Source organism: Diachasma alloeum, unplaced genomic scaffold (assembly GCF_001412515.2).
Source record: "Diachasma alloeum isolate Michigan unplaced genomic scaffold, Dall2.0 Dall_scaffold_00342, whole genome shotgun sequence".
In the NCBI taxonomy this organism is placed as follows: Eukaryota; Metazoa; Arthropoda; class Insecta; order Hymenoptera; family Braconidae; genus Diachasma; species Diachasma alloeum.
In genome coordinates, this window is record NW_021680481.1 from 50,035 (window position 1) to 71,139 (window position 21,105).

At 39.5% G+C, this 21,105-nt stretch overlaps 1 protein-coding gene across 1 annotated transcript in view; it reads left to right on the forward strand.

Annotated features, from left to right (window-relative positions):
• LOC107040752 (U3 small nucleolar RNA-associated protein 4 homolog) overlaps positions 1-20,030 on the forward strand; it is a gene marked incomplete at its 5' end in the record, with an annotated part of 38,937 nt that extends 18,907 nt beyond the window's left edge. The window contains 2 exon segments of the mRNA XM_015260970.1: positions 16,659-16,952; positions 18,960-20,030. Coding sequence (XP_015116456.1) covers positions 16,659-16,952; positions 18,960-19,079 — 414 coding nt within the window.
• Positions 20,031-21,105: the final 1,075 nt, after the last annotated feature.

Below are 21,105 nucleotides of genomic sequence, written 5' to 3' on the forward strand. Positions count from 1 at the left end.
CGATTTAAACTTTTTTTTTTTCAAAATGTTTGTTAGACTCCACAGAATAAAAGATAGTATCCGTTTTAAATTATTCCAATTAGATCATAGAAAAATTAATTTTTTTCGGTTTATGTACGAAAATCATTATTTTAAGTAGTTGGACATTAATGTAGTACATAAAAGGTGTCCAATGCTGGGAAAAAGGGAAGTTGACAGAAAATCAATTTACAATCTTGTCCTTTTCGATTGATTTAACACAAATATCACAATATATTTATCTATCCATCATAGAGGCTATCAATAAATCTCATTCCCTTCCGAATTCCAAAGGTTGCTCGAACATCTCTGACTGAAAACAAAAACAGCAGGAACTTTCAAAATCAAAATCGACTAACAATAAAAGTCAAGCATTGAGGACCTCAACTAGCAAGGAAAAAATTCTGGTTACAAAAAGTAGGGAGTATCTCACCTCAGTTCGTACCAGCAAAAAATTCTAGAATGCAACTGCTGCGTACGCATAGCCATCCTTTCTTTTCTTCGTGGACTCTGCTGATTTTTTACGACTTTCCATTTTTCTCTCGAACCTCCTCTTGGATATTCCTTTTTGATTTTGGCTTCGAGTTTGGCGTCTCTCATCCTTCTGCTTCAGTATGATTTTATTGCTACTACTCAGAACACACCCATGGCGTGACGACTTCATTTTATGAGCCTTATCGAACCCCATATTGAACTCTGCGATGGCGTTAGTGGCGGCAATACGATTCTTAGCGAGAGAAGTCCATGAATGTTTCGGGCATTTGCTCCAGATGACTGCATGGAGGCTCTCATTTGTATTCTGAGTGCCTCCTCGACTACATCTCGTCAATAATTCGATGCTAGCCAGTCTCTCATAAACAGGACGGACGATTTTGACGACCCCCTTGCTCAATTTCACTGGCATTTTGTTGTGATCGCCTGTATTCTGACCTAACGCAAACCGCTTGTTAAAGAAACACCACGAGGTTGCACCAACTGGACAATCACTATGATCCAGGCGTTCATTAGTTGAAGAACAGTGTTTGAGTGTTACTAGAATATCTCTTCTCATTCCTTCGACAGAATCAGAATTGTTTACAATCGATTTTCGGTAGTAATTCCTCATAGCAACGATTGTAGTTTCTTCTAGAGCTCCTTTACCCTGTTTTTCGAATCTTGTGCCGCTTTCTTCAACCCTGCCTCCACACGTTTAACCACATGATTTATGCATTCTTCGTAATCGGTACATCGGGTCCATAAGGAGCTCGTCCGCACAAATCAGAGAACGTCTTCAAGTCTCCATAAGAGAGGATTGTCGTATATCGCATCTTGAACTTTTCGATGGATCTCTTCTAGAGAATTTTTGCAGCAGCTGCTTCCATCGACCCTGAGGAACCTGCATAGTTGCAGCTACACTGACCGCTGTTTTTATGCTCTTCTTGCCAGAAGTGATACTTAGGGCTGTCTTCACCCAATTCACTTCGGCTGATGGCGCACATATGATAATACTTCGATAATACCACGTAGTCAATCACTATTCCGGTTAGGATGTCAATTACTGCTGCTACTTCGTATAATGATATGTGTCCACGTCTATGCCAGCTACCATCGAAACTAACTCCAACATCATTTATTGTATCGTTCTCTATTGATGGAAAAAGTTCTTGATAAAACTTTTTCACTGCAGCTCGAGACTGAGAGAGCACTTCCTCTCTCAATACATCGTAGTGATCAGCCAATGCCCTGAAGTGCTCCCCGTAGGCCGTCGCCCCAATGATATTGGTATTTACAGATATACCAAATCTTTGCATTGCAGCATGACCCAAACCGCACGAAATGAAACCTTCCATCATTCGCCTATTGATCTCGAATGGGGGTCTTTCAGAGCGATCGTCAGTACGTGAGCTGGTGTATGTTTCACTCATTATATTGTCGCAAACTATACACTGAACTCTCAGCTTAGCTGCAGCTTTATAGGTATTTACGATATTCACTTCAAGACTCTTCGACGAACACGCACTGCACGGGATGTCCTCAACTAATTTTTGAGTGCGTGACATTTGCATAAATAGGAATAGGTCATTTGCATCGCTCGTAACAGTGTTTTGACTGAGGGGATCCAATGCTCCAACTTTTCTATCGAATGCACTGGTCACCTGATCTGTCTGGTAGCCACAGTCTGATGGAGGTTCTCCTGGAGTTTGAGATGAACAAGAAGAGTTGTCACTTTCCGAAGCCGAGTATAATGTACTAGCATCATCATTATCATCGACAGGAACTTCATTTTCAGATACCATGGAGCTCACTCGATTGGGATCGTCGATAATGGAACTCTTTGAGAAGTCGAATGATTTAAAAACCTCTGGATGGAAGAAACTTTCGTTTTGCAGGTTAGGGATCCTTTGGGCACCGAATTAATTGTCTACCCAATTCTCTGAAACTCCACCACCATTATCTAATGAATCCAAGTCATCTTCTGTGTTATTGTTCATTCCATCGAATTCACTTTGCACTGCACTGAAAAACGTAGACGGACTCAGTACATGGTTACTATTCTGTCTGATTGCATCGTCCCCAACATGGAACATATTCTTCTTTTGTTTTTTCTTTTCCCACCTTTTTACGATGTTTTTTTTTCGGCCCTTCTGTTTGTGGTTTCCTCGTTTCACAGTTTTCCTCTTGCTGTTAAATTGCCCCATTTCAAAAGTTGATAATAGACAATTATCTCCACACAATAACAATCACTTTGGTGACAACTGGGCTTCACACAATAGGCGACACGTGATGGGTTCAGTGGCACCATCGATTGATAGAGGAGGGAGTTCAATCATTAATGGTGCCATTTATGAATCTCGTCAACTTCAAAAGCGTATATGTATAATTTTTCAACTCAAAACACCTTTTATGTACTACTTTAATGTCCAACTACTCAAAATAACGATTTTTGTACAGTATGGAAAAATTTAAAAAATGAGTAAACCGAAAAAAAATAATTTTTCTATGATCTATTTGGAATAATTCAAAACGGATACTAACTTTTATTCTGTGGAGTCTAACGAACATTTTGAAAAAAGTTTAAATCGGATGAAAACTGTGGTGCGAGGAGCATTTTGAAGCGAAAAACACGAAAAAGGACGTTTTCGCTTGATGTGCGGGGCAAAATGGGGTGGCTCCGAATATTTTTCAGTTTTTCGGGTACCCCATGATATATCAAGAGTCGATCGATACCTACATTCATCAACCGAAGACTTTCAAAACTCATAGAGGTACCCCCTTAAACTTCCCTGCGTATCGACGATCGGAAAATATCCGATAGTTTTCAAGGTCTGGGGGTATTACAACTGATAATTTTTTTAAAATAATTGTTTATTGTGCCTCGTTGGCAATAGCAACGAAGAATTCTGTACGATCAATTTTTTTGGCAGAAGTCCTCAGGGAGGAGTTTTTAACTTCCCGACCCGAAGGGAGGAAGTTATTATAATGACCCCGAAAATCAAAAGTTGAAATCCATTGAAATTTCCACGTTTCATGACTCCTCGAATCTTTCTACAATGATTTCGAACACATGTCCGTCTGTGTGTGTGTGTGTGTGCGAATGTATGTGACGCAAAAAATTTTGAGCTACGATTTCTCTTCAAGGAACAGTGCAATGTGAATTTTTTTTTTTTCAATCGACGCATCTTCATGTAACTTAGAACTGATTAGTTTCTGAAGACGATCCACTTAGCGGTTTTTCCGTTATTTGCAAAAAACATGTGAAAAAATGTCAAAAATGATGTTTTTTCTGCAAATTGACTATTTCTCCTGAAGAAATGATGCGATTTGAATTATTTCTCATGCAATCGATGCGTCTTTGTGTAGAGTATATCTGACTGAATTGAAAAAGAAATCGTATCAGTGGTTGTTTAGTTATTTAAAAAATAATACTTCTGTTTTTTTTCTACTCGAAATCCATCATTTTTTACTTTTTTAACGGGTTTTTTGCTGCTAAAAAAATTAACTGAGCCAATCATCTTTTAAAAATGGTGGGTTCTGAGTTACATGGAGATGCATTGATTGTAAAACAAACATTTAAATTGTACCGTTCGTTCAAGAGAAATCGTATCCCCGAAAATTTCTGCGTCGCATACGTTCGCACACACACAATATGCACACACACAGAAAGAGAGAGAGGGAGAGAGGGACATGTGTTCGAAAACATCATTGAAAGATTCGAAGAGTCATGAAACATGGAGATATCATTGGATTCATAACTCATTCAAGTAGCCATCAACAGTAATCCATCAAATATCGTCGATTTCAAAGAGAACATTCAACGGGAAATATGATATGTTTTTTGGAGGAAGTCTATTGGTTCATGAGACGAGTATTTTGGAATGATCTACTGGTTTGAACGATATCTCTGAACTGTATGTGCATGGGGGTTGAGAGAAACAATTTGTAATCACACAAAAATTTAAAATAGAATAAAATAGAAATCTGAATTACCGACAAGCGTAGCGAATTAAAATTGATTCGTCATCCCCCCAGAAAATCGACATTCGAATAAACGAGAATTTGATTTCCAATTCGTAGCGTTCATCGATAACTCAGATTTCTCTTCACTACTTCGTTTTGGATGTAATTAATACGTCTTTGTGTAGAGTCAATCTTGTTGAATTGAAAAAAAAATCGTCTCAGCAGTTGTCTAGTTATCAAGATGGAAATTTCAAAATTTGCGTTTTTTGTTCTAATGAACAAATGGGAATCGGTCGGGAAGTTATTGGTTCGACCCGTAATGGGTAACACCCACTCCAACCCTCCCAGAATGGGAGCGAGCGCAGCGAGCGACCAAAAACCCAGTCGAATTACAACCCACCCGTAATGGGAGCGAGCGAAGCGAGCGACCAACAACCCAGACCAATTTTTTAATTATATAGTTCAGTGTTTCGTAACCAATATCTATGTTTATTTCTGATACTCTAAGAATTCAGAAGTAAAATGTAGAGAAAAATAATATTTAGACTTCCCAAAAAAATTAGTTTTTTTTTCACTCAGTTCGTGAAGCCTCGTGTCACGCATGTTAGGCGTGCTAAGAAGCCGCTCGCGAACGTCGTAACAAAAAATATGCTTCGTCACTGTGTTGAAAAATACTATTTCGAAAAGATCCCAGAACCTAAATGAGATTAAGAAATTTTTTAACAACTTTGTTCGCAAAGCCGAATGAGATCTACAAAAAAGCTTTTATTGAAATTTTTCACATCCCAATTCTTCCCAACTCAAATTTAAAAAGATGAAACTGGGGGAAGCTCTTGCTAAATACTTTGGAAATAATAATTCATTATTATGTGCTGCCGAAATGGCTACAGTTTCGAAAAATTTATTGAAAAATATGTATGTTTCAGTGATCATGTATTGATCATGTATGAATGCCGCGTTTTCAGCGTTGCGCTGACGTTTCGTAAACAGTGCAGTCTGCATCTTCAGGGCTCCGAATTCCGATTCTGAACTCCGATATCTGAGGGTAGCCCTTATCTGTCCTCCCTGCGATGGTGGCGGCGTGAGGGGGGGGGGGTTGCCGATTATTTTTATTTGATCAGCTGGTCAATTGAAAAACCGGGAGGATGGTTTTCCAAATGAGGTTCACTTGATATTCTCTGTCCCTGTTGAGGTTGTTAAGGTTTTTATAAATCTCCAGGCCCTCTCGATATTTCCTTTCGAATTGTCCTTGAGATTTGGCCAACATTCTTGACTGATCACATTGGATAGTATGTCCGAAGCCCATCCTGTGTTCAGCAAGGGCAGACTATTCTATGGGACCCTATTTGGAACACCGTTGATGTTCCTGGATCCGTGTACTGATCTTTCTCCCGGTTTCTCCAATGTACACGTTTCTGCATGAGCAGGGAATCTCATGCACTCTTGGTATGCTCAGGTGTGGTCTTGGATCCTTCGTACTTGACAGCATCTGACCGATCTTCTTTGGGGGTTGGAAAATCGTTCGGATATTGTGTTTACCGAGTACTTTACTTATGCAGTCCGTTGCGCCTCTGAGATAGGGAAGGAGGACCATTTTAGATCTTTCCTGGTTTTCCTCAGGATTAGTCTCCTTTTGGGAAGATAAGAACTTGCTCTATGGCTTCTGCTCGATCGTGTGAAATTGTTCGATGCTATATCCATTCTTCGTCAAAGCTGTCACAGTCTCTTAACCGTTTGGGGGGTTAAGAGATTGTGAGTGCTCTGAACATTAGGGAGATAATGGCGGAGTTTTTCTGAAGGGATGGTGATGGAAGGTAGCATTGAGATACCTTGCGATACACCTCGTGGCCTAGAGTGCATCCTCGTTGCGTCGAACCAGGACATCTAGGAATGGGAGTCATTCGTCTTATTCTATTTCCATGGTGAAATTGATGCTCGTGTGCTGAGAATTCAAGAACTCCAAGAATTGGTTTAGACCAGTCTTCCCATGTGACCAGATGACAAAGGTATCGTCCACATACCTGAACCGCACAGTAGGTTTCAGAGATGCTGACTTCAATACTTCGTTCTCAAAGTGTTCCATGAATATATTTGGAATGATTGGGGAGATAGGGGAACCCATTGCAGCTCCTGATTTTTGCTCATAGTACTCTCCTTTGAACTGGAAATATGTAGAAGTCAAGCAGTGCTCAATTAGGGGCAAGAATTGGGGTGAGATGTCCTCGGATTTCTGGATGATTTCCAAGGTTTTTGGGATTTGGACATTTGTAAAGAGTGATTCCACATCAAAACTCACTAGGATATCATCTGGAGAAGTCCTGAGATTCCTCAGTTTGTTGACGAAATCCAGTGAGTTCTGCTTTTGGAGTGGTTTCGTAAGAAACTTGGTCAGTTGGTAAGTTGGCGTTCCAATGTTGCTGACAATGGGACGGAGAAGAACAGACTCTTTATGAATTGTAGGCAGTCCATAGAGTCTGAAGGAAACGGATTCTTTAGGAGTGAGTACTTTCGTCATTCCTGACGATGGCTGGCCGAGAGACCAGCCTTCGTCAGGAGATCAGCAGTTTTTCCCTCAATTGTACGAGTGGGATCCTTCCTAAGTTGAGTGTAAACTCTAGAATCACCCACCATCGCACTGAGCGGTCCGGAGCAGTCGTCCTTATCCATCACTACCGTGGCATTGCCTTTGTCCGCTGGCGAATAATGATATCATTATTCTCCTTCAAACTACGCAATACAAGACGTTTCTCACTTGTGATATTGTCATTGGGGGGAGTAGCCTTGTGGGGATGTTGGACAACTCCCTCCGGATTTTATTGTTTGTCTCCTGAGGAAGATGGTAAATCAAGGTCTCGATCAGACTCATGATTTTCTCATTGAGAATCTTCTGGGGGGCAACAGCAAAGTTGTGTCCTTTCGCCAACACTGACACTTGTGCTTCACTGAACTCATAATTCTCAGATTCTTCACAGTATGAGTGAGGGTCGGGACTTTCTCCTGGGGAATGAGCTTTTGAACTTACCCTTCTGACGCTCAGTTCTCATCTCAGTTATTCAGATTGATTGTTCGTGTGTAACATGATCAAGAGTCTCCCACAGCTGTCTGGAGAGATGGGCCAGGTTCTTCTTAGCCGCTGTTATCCTATCTTTGACCAATCTCAATGAAGTTTGGCGGAAGATGGAACTTGCCTGCTTCGAAGCGACAGTATTCCTTAGACGGAGGAATTTAGGCACCACTTGATGGTCACAGCACTTCTTCAAAAAAGTTAGGGAGCACGGTTGGATGTGTAAGGACTTCCTAAGTGTGGTGAATAAATTCACCGACTCAAGAATAGCCTCTCCGTGGAGGCATTTAATCTTAGTTTTGAGGCTTTCCCGGTCATGATTATTGATATCATTAGCTTCTGGATGGATACCGCGTTTGGTTTCAGCGTTGCGCTGACGTTTCGCAAACATTGCAGCCGATCAATTAAAAATGATTGGCAATCCCCCCTTCTCACACCCTCCCATTATCGCAGGGAAGGGCATATAAGGACTACCCGCAGACATGGGAGCTCAGAAAGGGAGCTCATAGCTCTGAAGATGCAGACTGCAATGTTTGCAATACGTCGGCACAATGCTGTAACCAATCGCGGCATCCATCCGGAAGCTGATGATATCAATAATCATGGCCGCGACAGCCTCAAAACTAAGATTAAACGCCTCCATGAAGAGGTTTTTCTTGGGTCGGTGTTTTTATTCACCAAACGTAGGAAGTCTTTGCACGTGCAGCTGTGCTCCCTAACTTTTTTGAAGAGGTGCCGTGACCATTAAGTGGTACAAAACTCCTCCGTCTGAGGCATCCTGTCCATTCGAAGCAGGCAAATTCCATCCTCCGCTCAATTTCATTAAGATTGGTCAAGGAGAGAATAACAGCGGCTAAGAAAAACTAGGCCTATGTCTGCAGACGTCTCTTGGGTCTTCACCTTCTTCTGGCTCACATGTTGGATTCTCAGCTGTGGAAGACTCTTGATCGTGTTACACACGAACAATCAGTCCGAACAGCTGAGATGAGAACTGAGAGTCAGAAGGGTAAGTTGAAAAGCTCATTCCCCAGGAGAAAGTCCCGACCCTCAATCACACTGTGAAGAATCTGAGCAATTATGAGTTCAGTGAAGCCAAAGTGTCAGTGTTGGCGAAAGGACACAACTTTGTTGTTACCCCGCCCCCCCAGAAGATTTCCACTGAGGAAATCATCAGTCGGATCGAGACATTGATTTACCATCTTCCTCAGCAGACCAGCAATGAGATCCAGAGGCAGTTGCCCAACCTCCTCCGCAAGGCTACTCCCTCTAGTGACAATATCACTAGGGAGGAACGTCTTGTACTGCGTAGTCTCCAGAAGAATAATGATATCATTATTCTGCTGGCGGACAACGGCAATGCAACGGTGGTGATGGATAAGGACGACTACTCCGGGCAGCTCAGTCCGATGGTGGGTGATTCTGAAGTTTACACTAAACTCAGAAAGGATGCCACTCGTACAATTGAGGGGAAAACTGCTGATTTTCTGACGAAGGCTGGTGTCTGGCCAATCTGACGAAAGTACTTACTCGTAAAGAATCCTTTCCCCCGAAACTCTATGGACTCCCTATAATCCATAAAGAGTCTGTTCTCGTCTCATTGTCAGCAACATTGGAGCGCCAACTTACCAACTGACCAAGATTCTTATGAAATCACTACAAAAGTTGACTGGCTTGAATGGTTTATACATCCAGAACTCACCGGACTTCGTCAACAAACTGAGAAATCTCAGGACTTCTCCAGATGATATCCTAGAGAGTTTTTATGTGGAATCGCTCATCACAAATGTCCCAATCCCAGAAACCTTGGAAAACATCAAGAAACCCAAAGTCATCTCACTCCAATTCTCACCCCTGATTGAGCTCTGCTTGACTTCTACACATTTCCAGTTCAAAAGAGAGCAGCATGAGCAAAAATCAGGAGCAGCAATGGGTTCTCCCATCTCCGCGCTTATTGCAAACTAGCGCCGCCGCGGCCGCGACGTTGATGCCCTTCCGTTATGCTTTTTTTCCATTTCTTCCATTCATTTCGTTCTTTTCCAAAGATTAATTATTCATCATTATTCTTATTGTGTTGAGATTGATGGAACCAATGCATGTTAGTTCTTCACCTGTTCAATTTCAATATTTCAATAAGTGATTTTTCATTTTTTTTTCTATGAAATTCGAAGATTTTGTAGAATTGTCAGGAAAATTTCAAAGAATTTCTCGATTTTTTATCAATTATTTTCTCCTCCCTTATTGTAGTCAATACTTTGAGAGAGGTTCATTGCTTTCTTGAATTTCTATTTTGAATTCAAGAAAATGTTTTGAAATCCGCGCCCTTTTCCTTACCAATTGCGGTCATGAAAATGGATCTTCATAGTTTCCATTTGAGTTCCGAATCCGACTTTTGGAGTATCGATTTTCATTCGAGTGCTTATTCGACATTTTGGTGCCTCTCTCTTATTATATAAAATTCTTAATATTCGTTCCTTGTTCTTTATTATTTTTTCATTGCATGCCCGGCTTCAATCATCTGTTTCATCCCCTCCATGCATCCGAGCGTCGCGACATGCTAATCGACTTTTCATACAATCGATTCTCATTCGAGTTCTCATTCGCGTGTTCATTTGATATTTTTTCGCCTCTCTATTATTATATAGGATTATATAAGATATAAATAATAATAATAATAATATTTATATTGTCCAGACATAATGAGACAATATTAAAGTGATGGATATTCTATTATTGATTAAAATTTGACGTGAAAAATGAATTAATAATTGATGTAATTAACCCATTTTTTGTGGAACCTAACCTCTAACTTCACGTGACAGGAATCAAACTGATGATAAATTGAATTTCGCCTGAATTGTTTGAATAATTTGTTTTCAAATAATCGAAAAAAGATTATAATATTATTATTATATGTTTAAAAACCGAATCGATGAAAGAGAAAGCCGCATGCACGTGCCAATGTACCCCCAATTTTTTGAATATATTAAAATAATAGAAAATTATGATTGAATCGAAAAAATACTTAAATTCTGTCATCACCAACCACAAGCTGATGGTTAATAATAATATTATTGTTATCCATCGCGGATTACAATTCTGGATTTCAACACAATCGGATACTTCCTCGTGGAGGTTAAGGAAATGCTAATTGCGCATACGCATTCACGCATGCCTCGAGTGCTGCCTGGCAGAACGGGAGATACAATCTCGACTTTCAGAGAATCGATTCTCCTTCGAGTTCGATTACTTCATAAAACGTATTACCTCCAAGCAAACAACGGCAAATTCGAGTTCGACTCTTAGAGAATCGATTCTTTTGCGAGTTCGATTCGATATTATTTCCAGTTCTAATTCAAGATATCCGATGCTTCTCCTTTATATTATAGGATATGTTCATGGGAACATTTTGAGAACGAAGTTTTGAAGTCAGCTTTTCTGAAATCTACTATGTGGTTCAGGTATGTGGATGGTACATTTGTTATCTGGTCACATGGGAAAACTGGTCTAAACTAATCCTTGGAGTTCTTGAATTCTAAGCACATAAGCATCAAGTTCATCGAAATTGAACAAGACGAATGATTCCCATTTTTAGATTTCTTGGTTCGACGCAACGAGGATGGCACTCTAGGCCACGAGGTGTATCGTAAGCCAACTCATACAGATAGATATCTCAATGCTATTTTCCATCACTATCCCTCCCAGCAAAACTCCGTCATTAGCTCCCTAATGGACAGAGCACTCACAATCTCTCAACCGTCCATAATCAACAGTGAAGTTGAACATCTTGAGACATCTCTGACGAAAAATGGATATAGCATCTAACAAATGCACGAGATTGAGCGGAAGCTACAGAGCAAGCTCTCGACTTCCCTAGAGCAGACTAATCCTCAGGGAAACCAGGAAAGACCTAAAGTGCGGCCCTCCTTCCCTATCTCAGAGGCACAACAGACAGCATAAGTAAAGCTGTTTCATGCCGGATATGATGTTCGCGGAATTTGCGAGAGATGGGCGAGATTCGAATGGATTTTAACGGGAGCGGGAGAAGGTCCACAAATCACCACACGTGCACGTTGGTCAACGAAGTCAATTTAATATAAATGAAAGTCAAAAAATACACAGGTTAGATTTAATTAATTGAGAAGATCAAGAATATTAGCGCGGGTCACAATATTATTAAGCAGTTCACAGAACTTAAAGCGCAGAGCAATTATACGTGGAACTCAATACAAATAAGAGAACAATTTGGAGAAGACTAAGTACACTGTACGATCGCCGAAATGCATATGAGGCCGATTAAAGGACCCCAAGGTGGCAGGTGTCGATCATCGAGGGTCCAAACGTGCCCCAATTTAAATGGGGGCGTTCACTGGACATCTGTCCATCAAGTGGCGCCTCAGGTGTCAGACGTGAGAGGCCACTGGTCACTTAAGTCGGTTGCGCAGGTCAGTCGTGGGAAGCCATGCAAGCATGCGAGAGGAGCGAGTGTGCGTGAGTGTGGGTGTGAGTGAGGAAAAAACAATTCGGTGAGAAACCGAACAAAAGTACTCGGCAAAGTTTGTTTCGAAGAACAATTATTGTTTAAAACCAATGCTGAATTTTTCATAATTTAACAAAATTTTCAGATTGAACGAAAAAATTGCAGCGAAGGTATTTAAAGGGCGTAAGTGCCCCATACATAGGCAGGTGTGGCCAAATATCGGGAGTTTCAGATGTGGAGAGGGGAGGAGTTCCATATAAGGGGATTTTTTAAGGTGGGCTGAATTAATTGAGAGGAGAGATTTATGAGTGATTATATGTATGAGAGGGGGTTTCGTGTATGAAGAGTTCATATATCAACGTTCCCTAAGAGCAAACACGTAACTCAGAGGATCTTGTAGGAAAGATGTAACTCAGGTCTTGTTTAAAAAAACGTATTTCAATCTTCTCCAGAAATCAAGTATTCCAGGCCGAAGTTTAGAATCCACGTATCTCGTTGAGAATTAAAAAAGAGGTGGCTCACAAAACGCTGTCTAACTTGTGTTTAAATTTCTTAAAAATATTTTCTATTTGCATGTCTATCTCTCACCATATTATATTAGGACTGTCAGGCGACCGTAAAACATTTAATTCTCTTATTGGTTCAGCATACTTTATTACATAGCTTGAACTGACAGCCATTCAAACAGAAAATGAAAAAAAATGAGTACAGAGGAAGGACTCGTGTCTGGATGCTACTATGGCTGACGATGAAGGTTTGAACTTGAAGTGTGATAGCACAATCGATCTCCCCCTGCTCAACCCCCACTTTACTCAGTCTGAGGACGTCATGAATATGATTTTCACGAACTACGAAATATGTCTGTGGCGTAGTAGTGAATGGGGATGAGTCGATTAAGCTCTGGGTTGAAATGTTGACAAACATCTCTGAATCTAAGAGACAGCCAAAATTTTGAAACAGTTTTTTTAGCAGCTCTAGATGTTCTGATCTGCAAAAAAGTTCTTGAAGGAAAACAGACTGTCTCGCTTACATTTGGGGATAATCATGAAAGCAGCAATCGCAAGATAGGGTGTCTTATTGGTTTCCAATATTTCATCACTGATTCAACCTCTGCGCCTGCTTATTGGCACCTAATATGATTATATGAATTCTTAGATTCCCATCTTCATTACCATTATGATGTACCAGCCGAAGAGTATCTCAACATCCGAATTTCTTGAATTCGAAAAAGAGATTGAAGGAGGTATTTCAATGTAGTAGGATTTAATCGCTCAACTTTTTCAATTGTGATATATTCCATAGCTTCAAGTACTATGCATGACATGGACTTCGAGGTGATGACACTGACCCAAGAACCGAGATCTGACGCCTGCGCTTCAAAAGCCACGTCCAACTCAGTCGGAAAAAGGCAACAAAATGTGTTGAAACAAAGCCCTCAGGATCTGTCGATGCTGATTTCTTCTGTGGAATTGGGCTCTCTAGAATCACCTCGAACGATCTACGTCATGCAATGCGTCCCCTCAATCACTCGTGCATTGGGATCTATGCATCAAGACTCAGAATCTACTGGACAAAAGAAAAAGAAGTTCGTTGCAGTGCTACTTCTATACCCATGATAGCACAAAACACTCTGGATACCGATAAATCTCGTGATAAAGAGAATCTACCACATTCTCATGTGCAACGAAAGAGGGAGTATAATGCCCCTGAAAAAATGACAAGGAAACGATCTTTGAACCCATCCAAATGGAAGGCAAAGGCTTCTATAACAGCTCATGAACAGGGATTAGAACATTTCACTGGCGATGGGAAAAAATTTGTTGCAGCAAGAGAGCTTGGACCATCGTGTTGTCCGCTGTGGCCTTTCAAATGTGAAACTAAATTGGATAAACAACAGAGGCAAGAGATTTTTTCACTTTTTTGGTCAATTAGAGATCATGCCCGCCAGTGCGATTACAGTACAAGGCATGTGATTGTTCAGGATAAGACAGCTAACGCTATAAATGAGATACGCCGAAAAAAATCCCGGAAATACTTTTTTCAAGTTAATGGGATTAACATTGCAGTTTGTAAGACAATGTTCATCCAAACTTTGGCGATTGGTGATGGTTGGTTCGAGACCGTTTTGAAAAAATTAAAAGGAGGAGCTGGTGTTCTCACTGACAATAGAGGAAAGGGGAACTTTCCGCGCACATATACATTCAGTACTGAGCTGAAGAAAAGTGTTGTGGACCAGATCAATCTCAGAGAGAGTACCTGGAGGAGAACTTGTCGATTGCACGGATGCACGCAGCATTTAAAGATTGGATGAGGGAGCAATATTCAGGCACGAAAGCAGTCACAGAAAGACAGTACCGCGATATATTCAATACGGAGTTCCACATTGGTTTTTTCAAACCCAAAAAAGACCAATGCGACATTTGTATAGATCATAAAAATTCAAGTGCAACAGATAAACAGAAAAAACAGGAGCAGTATGATTTGCATCTAGCAAACAAAAATAAGGTTCGAGCATTAAAGACAGGTAATGCAACGGAAGCGAAGAAGAAAGAGAATAGTACCCTCTGTGTGTTTTGTTTCGATCTGCAAAAAGTACTCCAAACCCCTAAAGGGAATTGTAATTTATTCTATTATCGACGTAAACTCAAAGTTTACAATTTCACGATATATGACATCGGACGGCATGAAGGACACTGCTACTTGTGGACAGGAAATGAAGAGAGTAGTGAACGAGATAGGTAGTTGTGTAGTGGATTTTATTGAAAAGAAGAGTAAGGATGGAGTGAAAAACTTCGTATTCTACTTTGACAATTGGACTGGGCAGAATCGTAATCGTTTTCTCTTCTCCATGCACATTCTGGCTGCTCATCGATATGGTGTCAAAATCATCCACAGATTTTCATGCCGCTATTGAGACCAATAGTACTGGCAAAGAAATATATACTCCACAGCAATGGCGAGATATCATATTCACAGCGAAACGGGCTAATAGTGGATATATCGTGACTGAAATTGAACGAGAGAACATTCTAGATTTTAGAGACCTGGTAGGAAAACCGCAGCGGGTACTAGATGTTAACAGGAAAAGAGTCGCTTGGTCTAGAGTGAAGGAGCTCGCGGCTGGCTATGACAATGTCCATTCGCTGAAGGTCAAAACTAATTTCAATTATGAGTATCGGAGTATTCATGTTGACAAATCTTCCGCACCTTTGGATTTGAAAACTTACAAGTTACCGAAAGCGTATTGCACTGATCTTGGGATTCCCAAAGCCACACTGACAGATCTACTCTTCCTCTGTTCAAGGAATGCCATCCCTCCAGCATTCCACTCATTTTATTATTCATTGACTCCCCTCCTGGATTATCTAGATCATCGAACGTTGGCCGAAAGCGCAAAAACGATACAGAGTTGACGGACACTGAGTATTTCACCAAAGGGAGGAGGAAAAAAATAACCTAGATAACTCTTTAAGCTAGTATTGATCAGCGTTTTGTGAGTTACTTCTTTTTTAATTCTCAGCGAGATACGTGGATTCTAAACTTCGGCCTGAGATACTTGATTTCTGGAGAGGAAGATTGAAATACGATTTTTTAAGAACAAGAACTTGAGTTACATCTTTCCTACAGATTTCTTCGAGATACGTTTTGCTCTTAGGGGACGTAGATATGTGGAGGGGGGAGTTATATATAAGGGGGGTTTTATACACGGGTTGTATTGAATTCTCGATGTACAGTCCTAGCTCGTCGGTGAGTTTTTTGAGGATATCTCCGACACTAAGGGAGATTGCGAACTTTTACTGAAAAATTGGCGGTGGAGGAGAGGGGGGTTGGTTGTGCATTGAGAATTCTCAATCAAAAAATTGAAAACCCTCCCTCCTCCCAATTTGTCAGTAAAAATTTGCTATCTCCCTTAGTTTCCGACACATCCTTGAAAAACTCACCGATGAACAAAGTCGTCTACAGGAGGGAGGGGGGGGGGGGAGTCGCATTGGTTTTTCGATATACAAAACTCTCTTTACAAAACCCCTCGCCTTGCGAAACCTCCTGTTCAACCCCCTCCCCCCCATATATGACTCCCCATATAAATCCGTCCTTTTACGCCCTGCCCCGCACCTAGACCCGCTCATGTGAAACTCTCTCCTCATTGATGAAACCACCATTCAATGAAATCTCCCCGTATATGAGAACCCCCCCCCGGATATCATTATCCCCATGCATAACCCCTTATACATGAAGTCTCTTTTTTATAAACCCTCCTTCCCCTCAAAACAATTGAAAAAAATTTCTAGATTTTAGAAAATATTTTTAAAAAAATGAAGTATATTTTGGTTTAAAATTAATCCCAATTTTGATCATTAATTTTAAACGATTTTTTTTCTAAAACTTACAAAAAAATTCGTAGATTTTAGAAAAGTAAAAATTCGAAACCACGGTTTCTAAAATTTAGAAACTTTTTTCTAAAGCAAATCCACTTTTTTTCTCTTTGGAGTTCGTAAAATATTCTGAGAATTCAGAGGCGTTTCTAGGGGAAAGTTTTGTCTTAAAACCCTCTTTTTCTCCATATTTTTTCTCATATTTTTTCCTGACATTGAATTGCCTTCCTTTAAACGGGAATCATTTTACTATCGTTCAACGATGATAAATTATCATTTTTTGTTACAGATTGTGGAGTACAATTTATCCAGACGTCAGTACACAGAATTCTCGAATAACTTGCAGACTCGTATACCAAATCACTGGCTGACACGATCTTTCCCTATTGTCAACATAACATTTAATCCTAATGACCAAAATGTCATTATTCTACACGATGATACTACTGTTTACGTTGTTCAAAAGAATCGATTCTCCGACGGAGGTACCAAAATAGCAAAAACTGTGAACAATGAGGAGGATAGTAATTCTACATCGAGTTCTCAGGGGCAATATGTCTTTCAAGTGATTAAAAAATATAAGGTAATTATATTAGTTTTTCAAAGTTGGAATTTTATTAATGCATCATTCTGGCTTTGAACAGGAAAACTAATTTGAAAATTTTGTAGATTACTTTGCAAATATCGTTGAAATTAGTAGATTCTATTAGTAGTAGACTCAAGGTTTCTTTGTGCCCTCGATGCCCTACCACCACTGTACCACTTTTTCAGTTTCTGCTACACAGCGATTTTTTAATGGATGCACAATTTCAATATTCAATTATCTTGCAATGGGAATCTTGTATAAACATTCAAAATGGCTGGATACATATACCATTTTTCGATTGATTTTGCATTTTAAAAAAGATCTAATGTCATTTTGAGAATTATCATTCGCTAATATCACTGCTGTGGGTTATTTTTCCACCAGGTATCAACTGGCATCGAAGATTCATGATAATTGAAACATGGCCTTCCCAAGTGGCAGATACTGGCACATGGCGGAGGTTTTCTATTTTTAAAATATTAATTTATTCAATCTTTCATTCAGAGGAATATTAATCCGAAATGATAGAAAAAAGTACCAACGATGTATTTGGTGCGTTGATTTCGCGCAATATGAAAACAATATAATTATTTGAACCTTGCTGATGATGCGAAACGCTTCTAGTTACATTAACTGGGACATTGACGGTAACCTTCTCCCCTTCCAAGATATATTGGGTGTACAACTAAGTTTTAGGACACTTTGCATAAAATTTAAAATTCATTTTCGAAAAAAAGTAAACTACATTTATTCATCAAAATAATCTCCATCATTTTGAATGACCTTGAGCCATCTGTTAGGTAATTCACGGATGCCTTCCGCAAAGAAAGTTTCATCTTGGCGAGGAAATTACCGAGGCGAGGAAATTATCGACCCATTTTTGCACTTCAAATATTTTGAATCGCACATCAGTCAATTCGTTTTGCATCTTCCGAAACAAGTGAAAATCAGTTGGAGCTAAGTCTGGTAAATACGCCGGGTGTGGCACAACTTCCCATCCAAGAGCCATTAACGTATCTTGGATATCTACCGGTTTACCCACATGAGGCCTGGCATTGTCGTGGAGCAATTTTACTGGACGTTTTTCTTTACCAGTAAATGGACGTTTTTGTTCTATTTCATGGTTCAATCTTATTAATTGTTGACGATAGCGATCAGCAGTAACTGTCTCGCCAGACTTCAAAAGTTCATAATGCAGTACGCCTTTCATATCCCACCATATACACAGCATGTCGATGTCGTCGGCTCGCCTGGGTTAACCCAATGATATTTACGTTTTGGATTATCAAAATAAATCCACTTTTCATCGCCGGTCACAATTTTCCACAAAAAAGACTTTCTATGTTGCTTATTGTAAAGATTCAGACATGTCAAGTCGGCTATCTTTATTTTCTTGAGTCAAAAAACGTGGCACCCACTTTGTTCATTTTCGAATCTTTCCCATTGCGTTTAAGCGATAGGAAACTGTCTGTTGAGTTACTCCATGCTGTTTTGCAAGTTGTTTTTCCGTCTGGCAAGAGTTTTCATCCAGCAATGCTTGCAGTTCCTGGTCATCCATCCTTACAGGGGCCCCGGTATGTTCACGGTCACTAACGTCGAAATTACCTTCTTTAAATCGCTTATACCAATACTCACATGTACTTTTAGATACAATGTTGTCTCCAAGAGCAGAACAAATCGATTGACATGCTTTCCTAACAGTTTTTCCTTGATGGAATTCATAGCGAATGCAGTGTCTAATAAATAGGTTATCGGTCTGCATGTTCCTTTTCACAGAGTTTAAGGTTATGTTTATGACTCCCTTATGTTTTGATATTACAGAACAAACCCCACTATATCATATGTTAGCGGTAACTTTGAATTACTTTCATGACACGGAATCGAAGTGTCCTACAACTTATTTGTATACGAATACACTATATGACGTGAAAATTACTTCACTACTAAGTCAAATTAAATTCTCAATTTTCCATTTGTAGCAATGTATTTTTTCTTTTTTAACAGCACCTTGTACATCTGGAATGGCTGAAAAATGGAGAGTTAATTGCAGTAGAAGTGAACCCTATCTCGTTCACTGAGAAATTGCCACCAGCATTGAAACAAAAGTCTTTCGCTTCTTCATGAATCTTTAATTATCTGTAAATATTATTTTTAAATCATCCTAAGGAAATGAACTTTTGTCCTGTAATCCTGAATTCCCCGGGTAGTGCTGGTGGCTCTATTGTGAAACGAGGAGAAATATACAGTTTTCCCAGTAATTCCAAGTTGCAGTCAGTCGAAGATGATCGCCAGCCAATAATAGCAGAACTCGTTTTTGGAATGTCGGATGAGGATATCAGAGTAATCATCCTCTTATTATCTAAATTTTCAAATAAATTTTTGTCTTTAGAGGGGAGCTTGAAGTTTTTACATTTTTCCGAAAATATCTGAAACAGCAAATGAAGTGTAAAAATTGAATTATCGCACGGGAATTTGATATTGTAGAGTGAGCAGTCCTATTGCAGAACTCCCCCCCCCCTCGCGCAATTAACAGAACAGTACGGTAGTGCAATGTTGAAAAGTATTCCGTAATAGCGCTTTCAGACACAATTTTAATTTCATGATACAGGTGAAAAAAAGGCAATTTTTGGCAGTCTTCGCGCGCAAAGAACAGTTTTTTTCTCACAATCACCATAAAATATCATACGATACATATGATACATCTGTAAGCGTTGATTTTGACGATCTTCTAATTTTTCCTGGGAACGGCGTAAAGTGTCAAGATCTGATCTTTTTAGGAAATGTGTGTGTATCTGTAATTAGTAACTATGGTCATGACGATGATTCTAAGATTCAACACATGCAAGGAATACGTTACCACTTAAGAGTTCAATGATTGGGCTGCTCACCCTATTTAGATTATGATATTGTTACTTTTTGGAAGTTTTCGTTTGCGAGATGACCGAATCGTTCGTTCCATTCTTTCTCAGCCTTTTTTTCAAGACATGAAAGTTCATTTCTGCAAGTAAAAATTCAACAATAAAACTGGAAATTAGATAATTCTAATAAATTTTAATGAATAATAATAGAAATAAATCAGAGAGTTGATCAATTGTGAGTTTCACTGCAGATTTTTATTTTTTATATTCCGAGCCTGGATTTTGACCGATCATGGATCGTACATCATTTATTACAGAATTTTTCAACAAACTGCACACTAGATTTTGCAAATGATCTAGTATCGCAGATAGTCACCGTTGCCGATGTCCTAATTGACTATACTAAAGGTCGTAAAGTATTGGCGCTTCAGCAACTGGCAGATTTTTTTTAGGAAAGTGTTGGGGATTCCCTACAAATTGGAATGTTTTGAATATCACTTTTTATCCCTAGATGCCTATAATGATGAATTTAAAAAAGGTGTAGATCTTAATTTTTTAAATTACATGACGTATAATTTTCTTCTTTCCTTTATCTATTGAATAGAATAGATTTTATTCTCATGATAAAAACAAGTTTCTTCCACTATGATCTATCCAATGAATCGTAAAATGGGTACATACCTTTTTTGTGGAGTTTAACGAATATTTTCAACGATAAAAAATTCCAATCAGATAAAAATTTAGGGACTTGAAAGATTTTTAATGTAAAAATTAATAACGTTGCCTTTCGTTGATTCACGGGGTAAAATCGACTATTGTCATGATTTTTTCGACTTTTCAATATATCCCATCGTATATCGCAATCCGCTTAACAAGACCCTACCTGTAACAAAAATTTTACCGCGGTTTCCCTTTAATTCAGAAAATCGGTGACCAAAAAATGAAAAATACAAAACATGGCGTAGCGTCAAAGACCTAGTTTTAAGACACGTAAAACTAGTTTTTAAACCAGTGATGCCGGACGCGAGTCCCACAGGTCCCCCAATCCTCGCTCGAGTACCACTGCGCAGCCTTTAGGGCGCCGAACGCCTGCCGCTCCGTTTAAATCGTTTGAATTCCATCGACAATGGCATAACTTTTTATTCCACTTGCTTCAATGGATATTGAGAAGGAATGAATGTTTAAAGTAAAGTTAATAAATATTAGACGATGTAATGATCGAACTTCTCGTGGTCAATGGAACAAGGGTTAAATGTCACAAGGGTCAAATTTCGCAACTGTCTAACGTCACA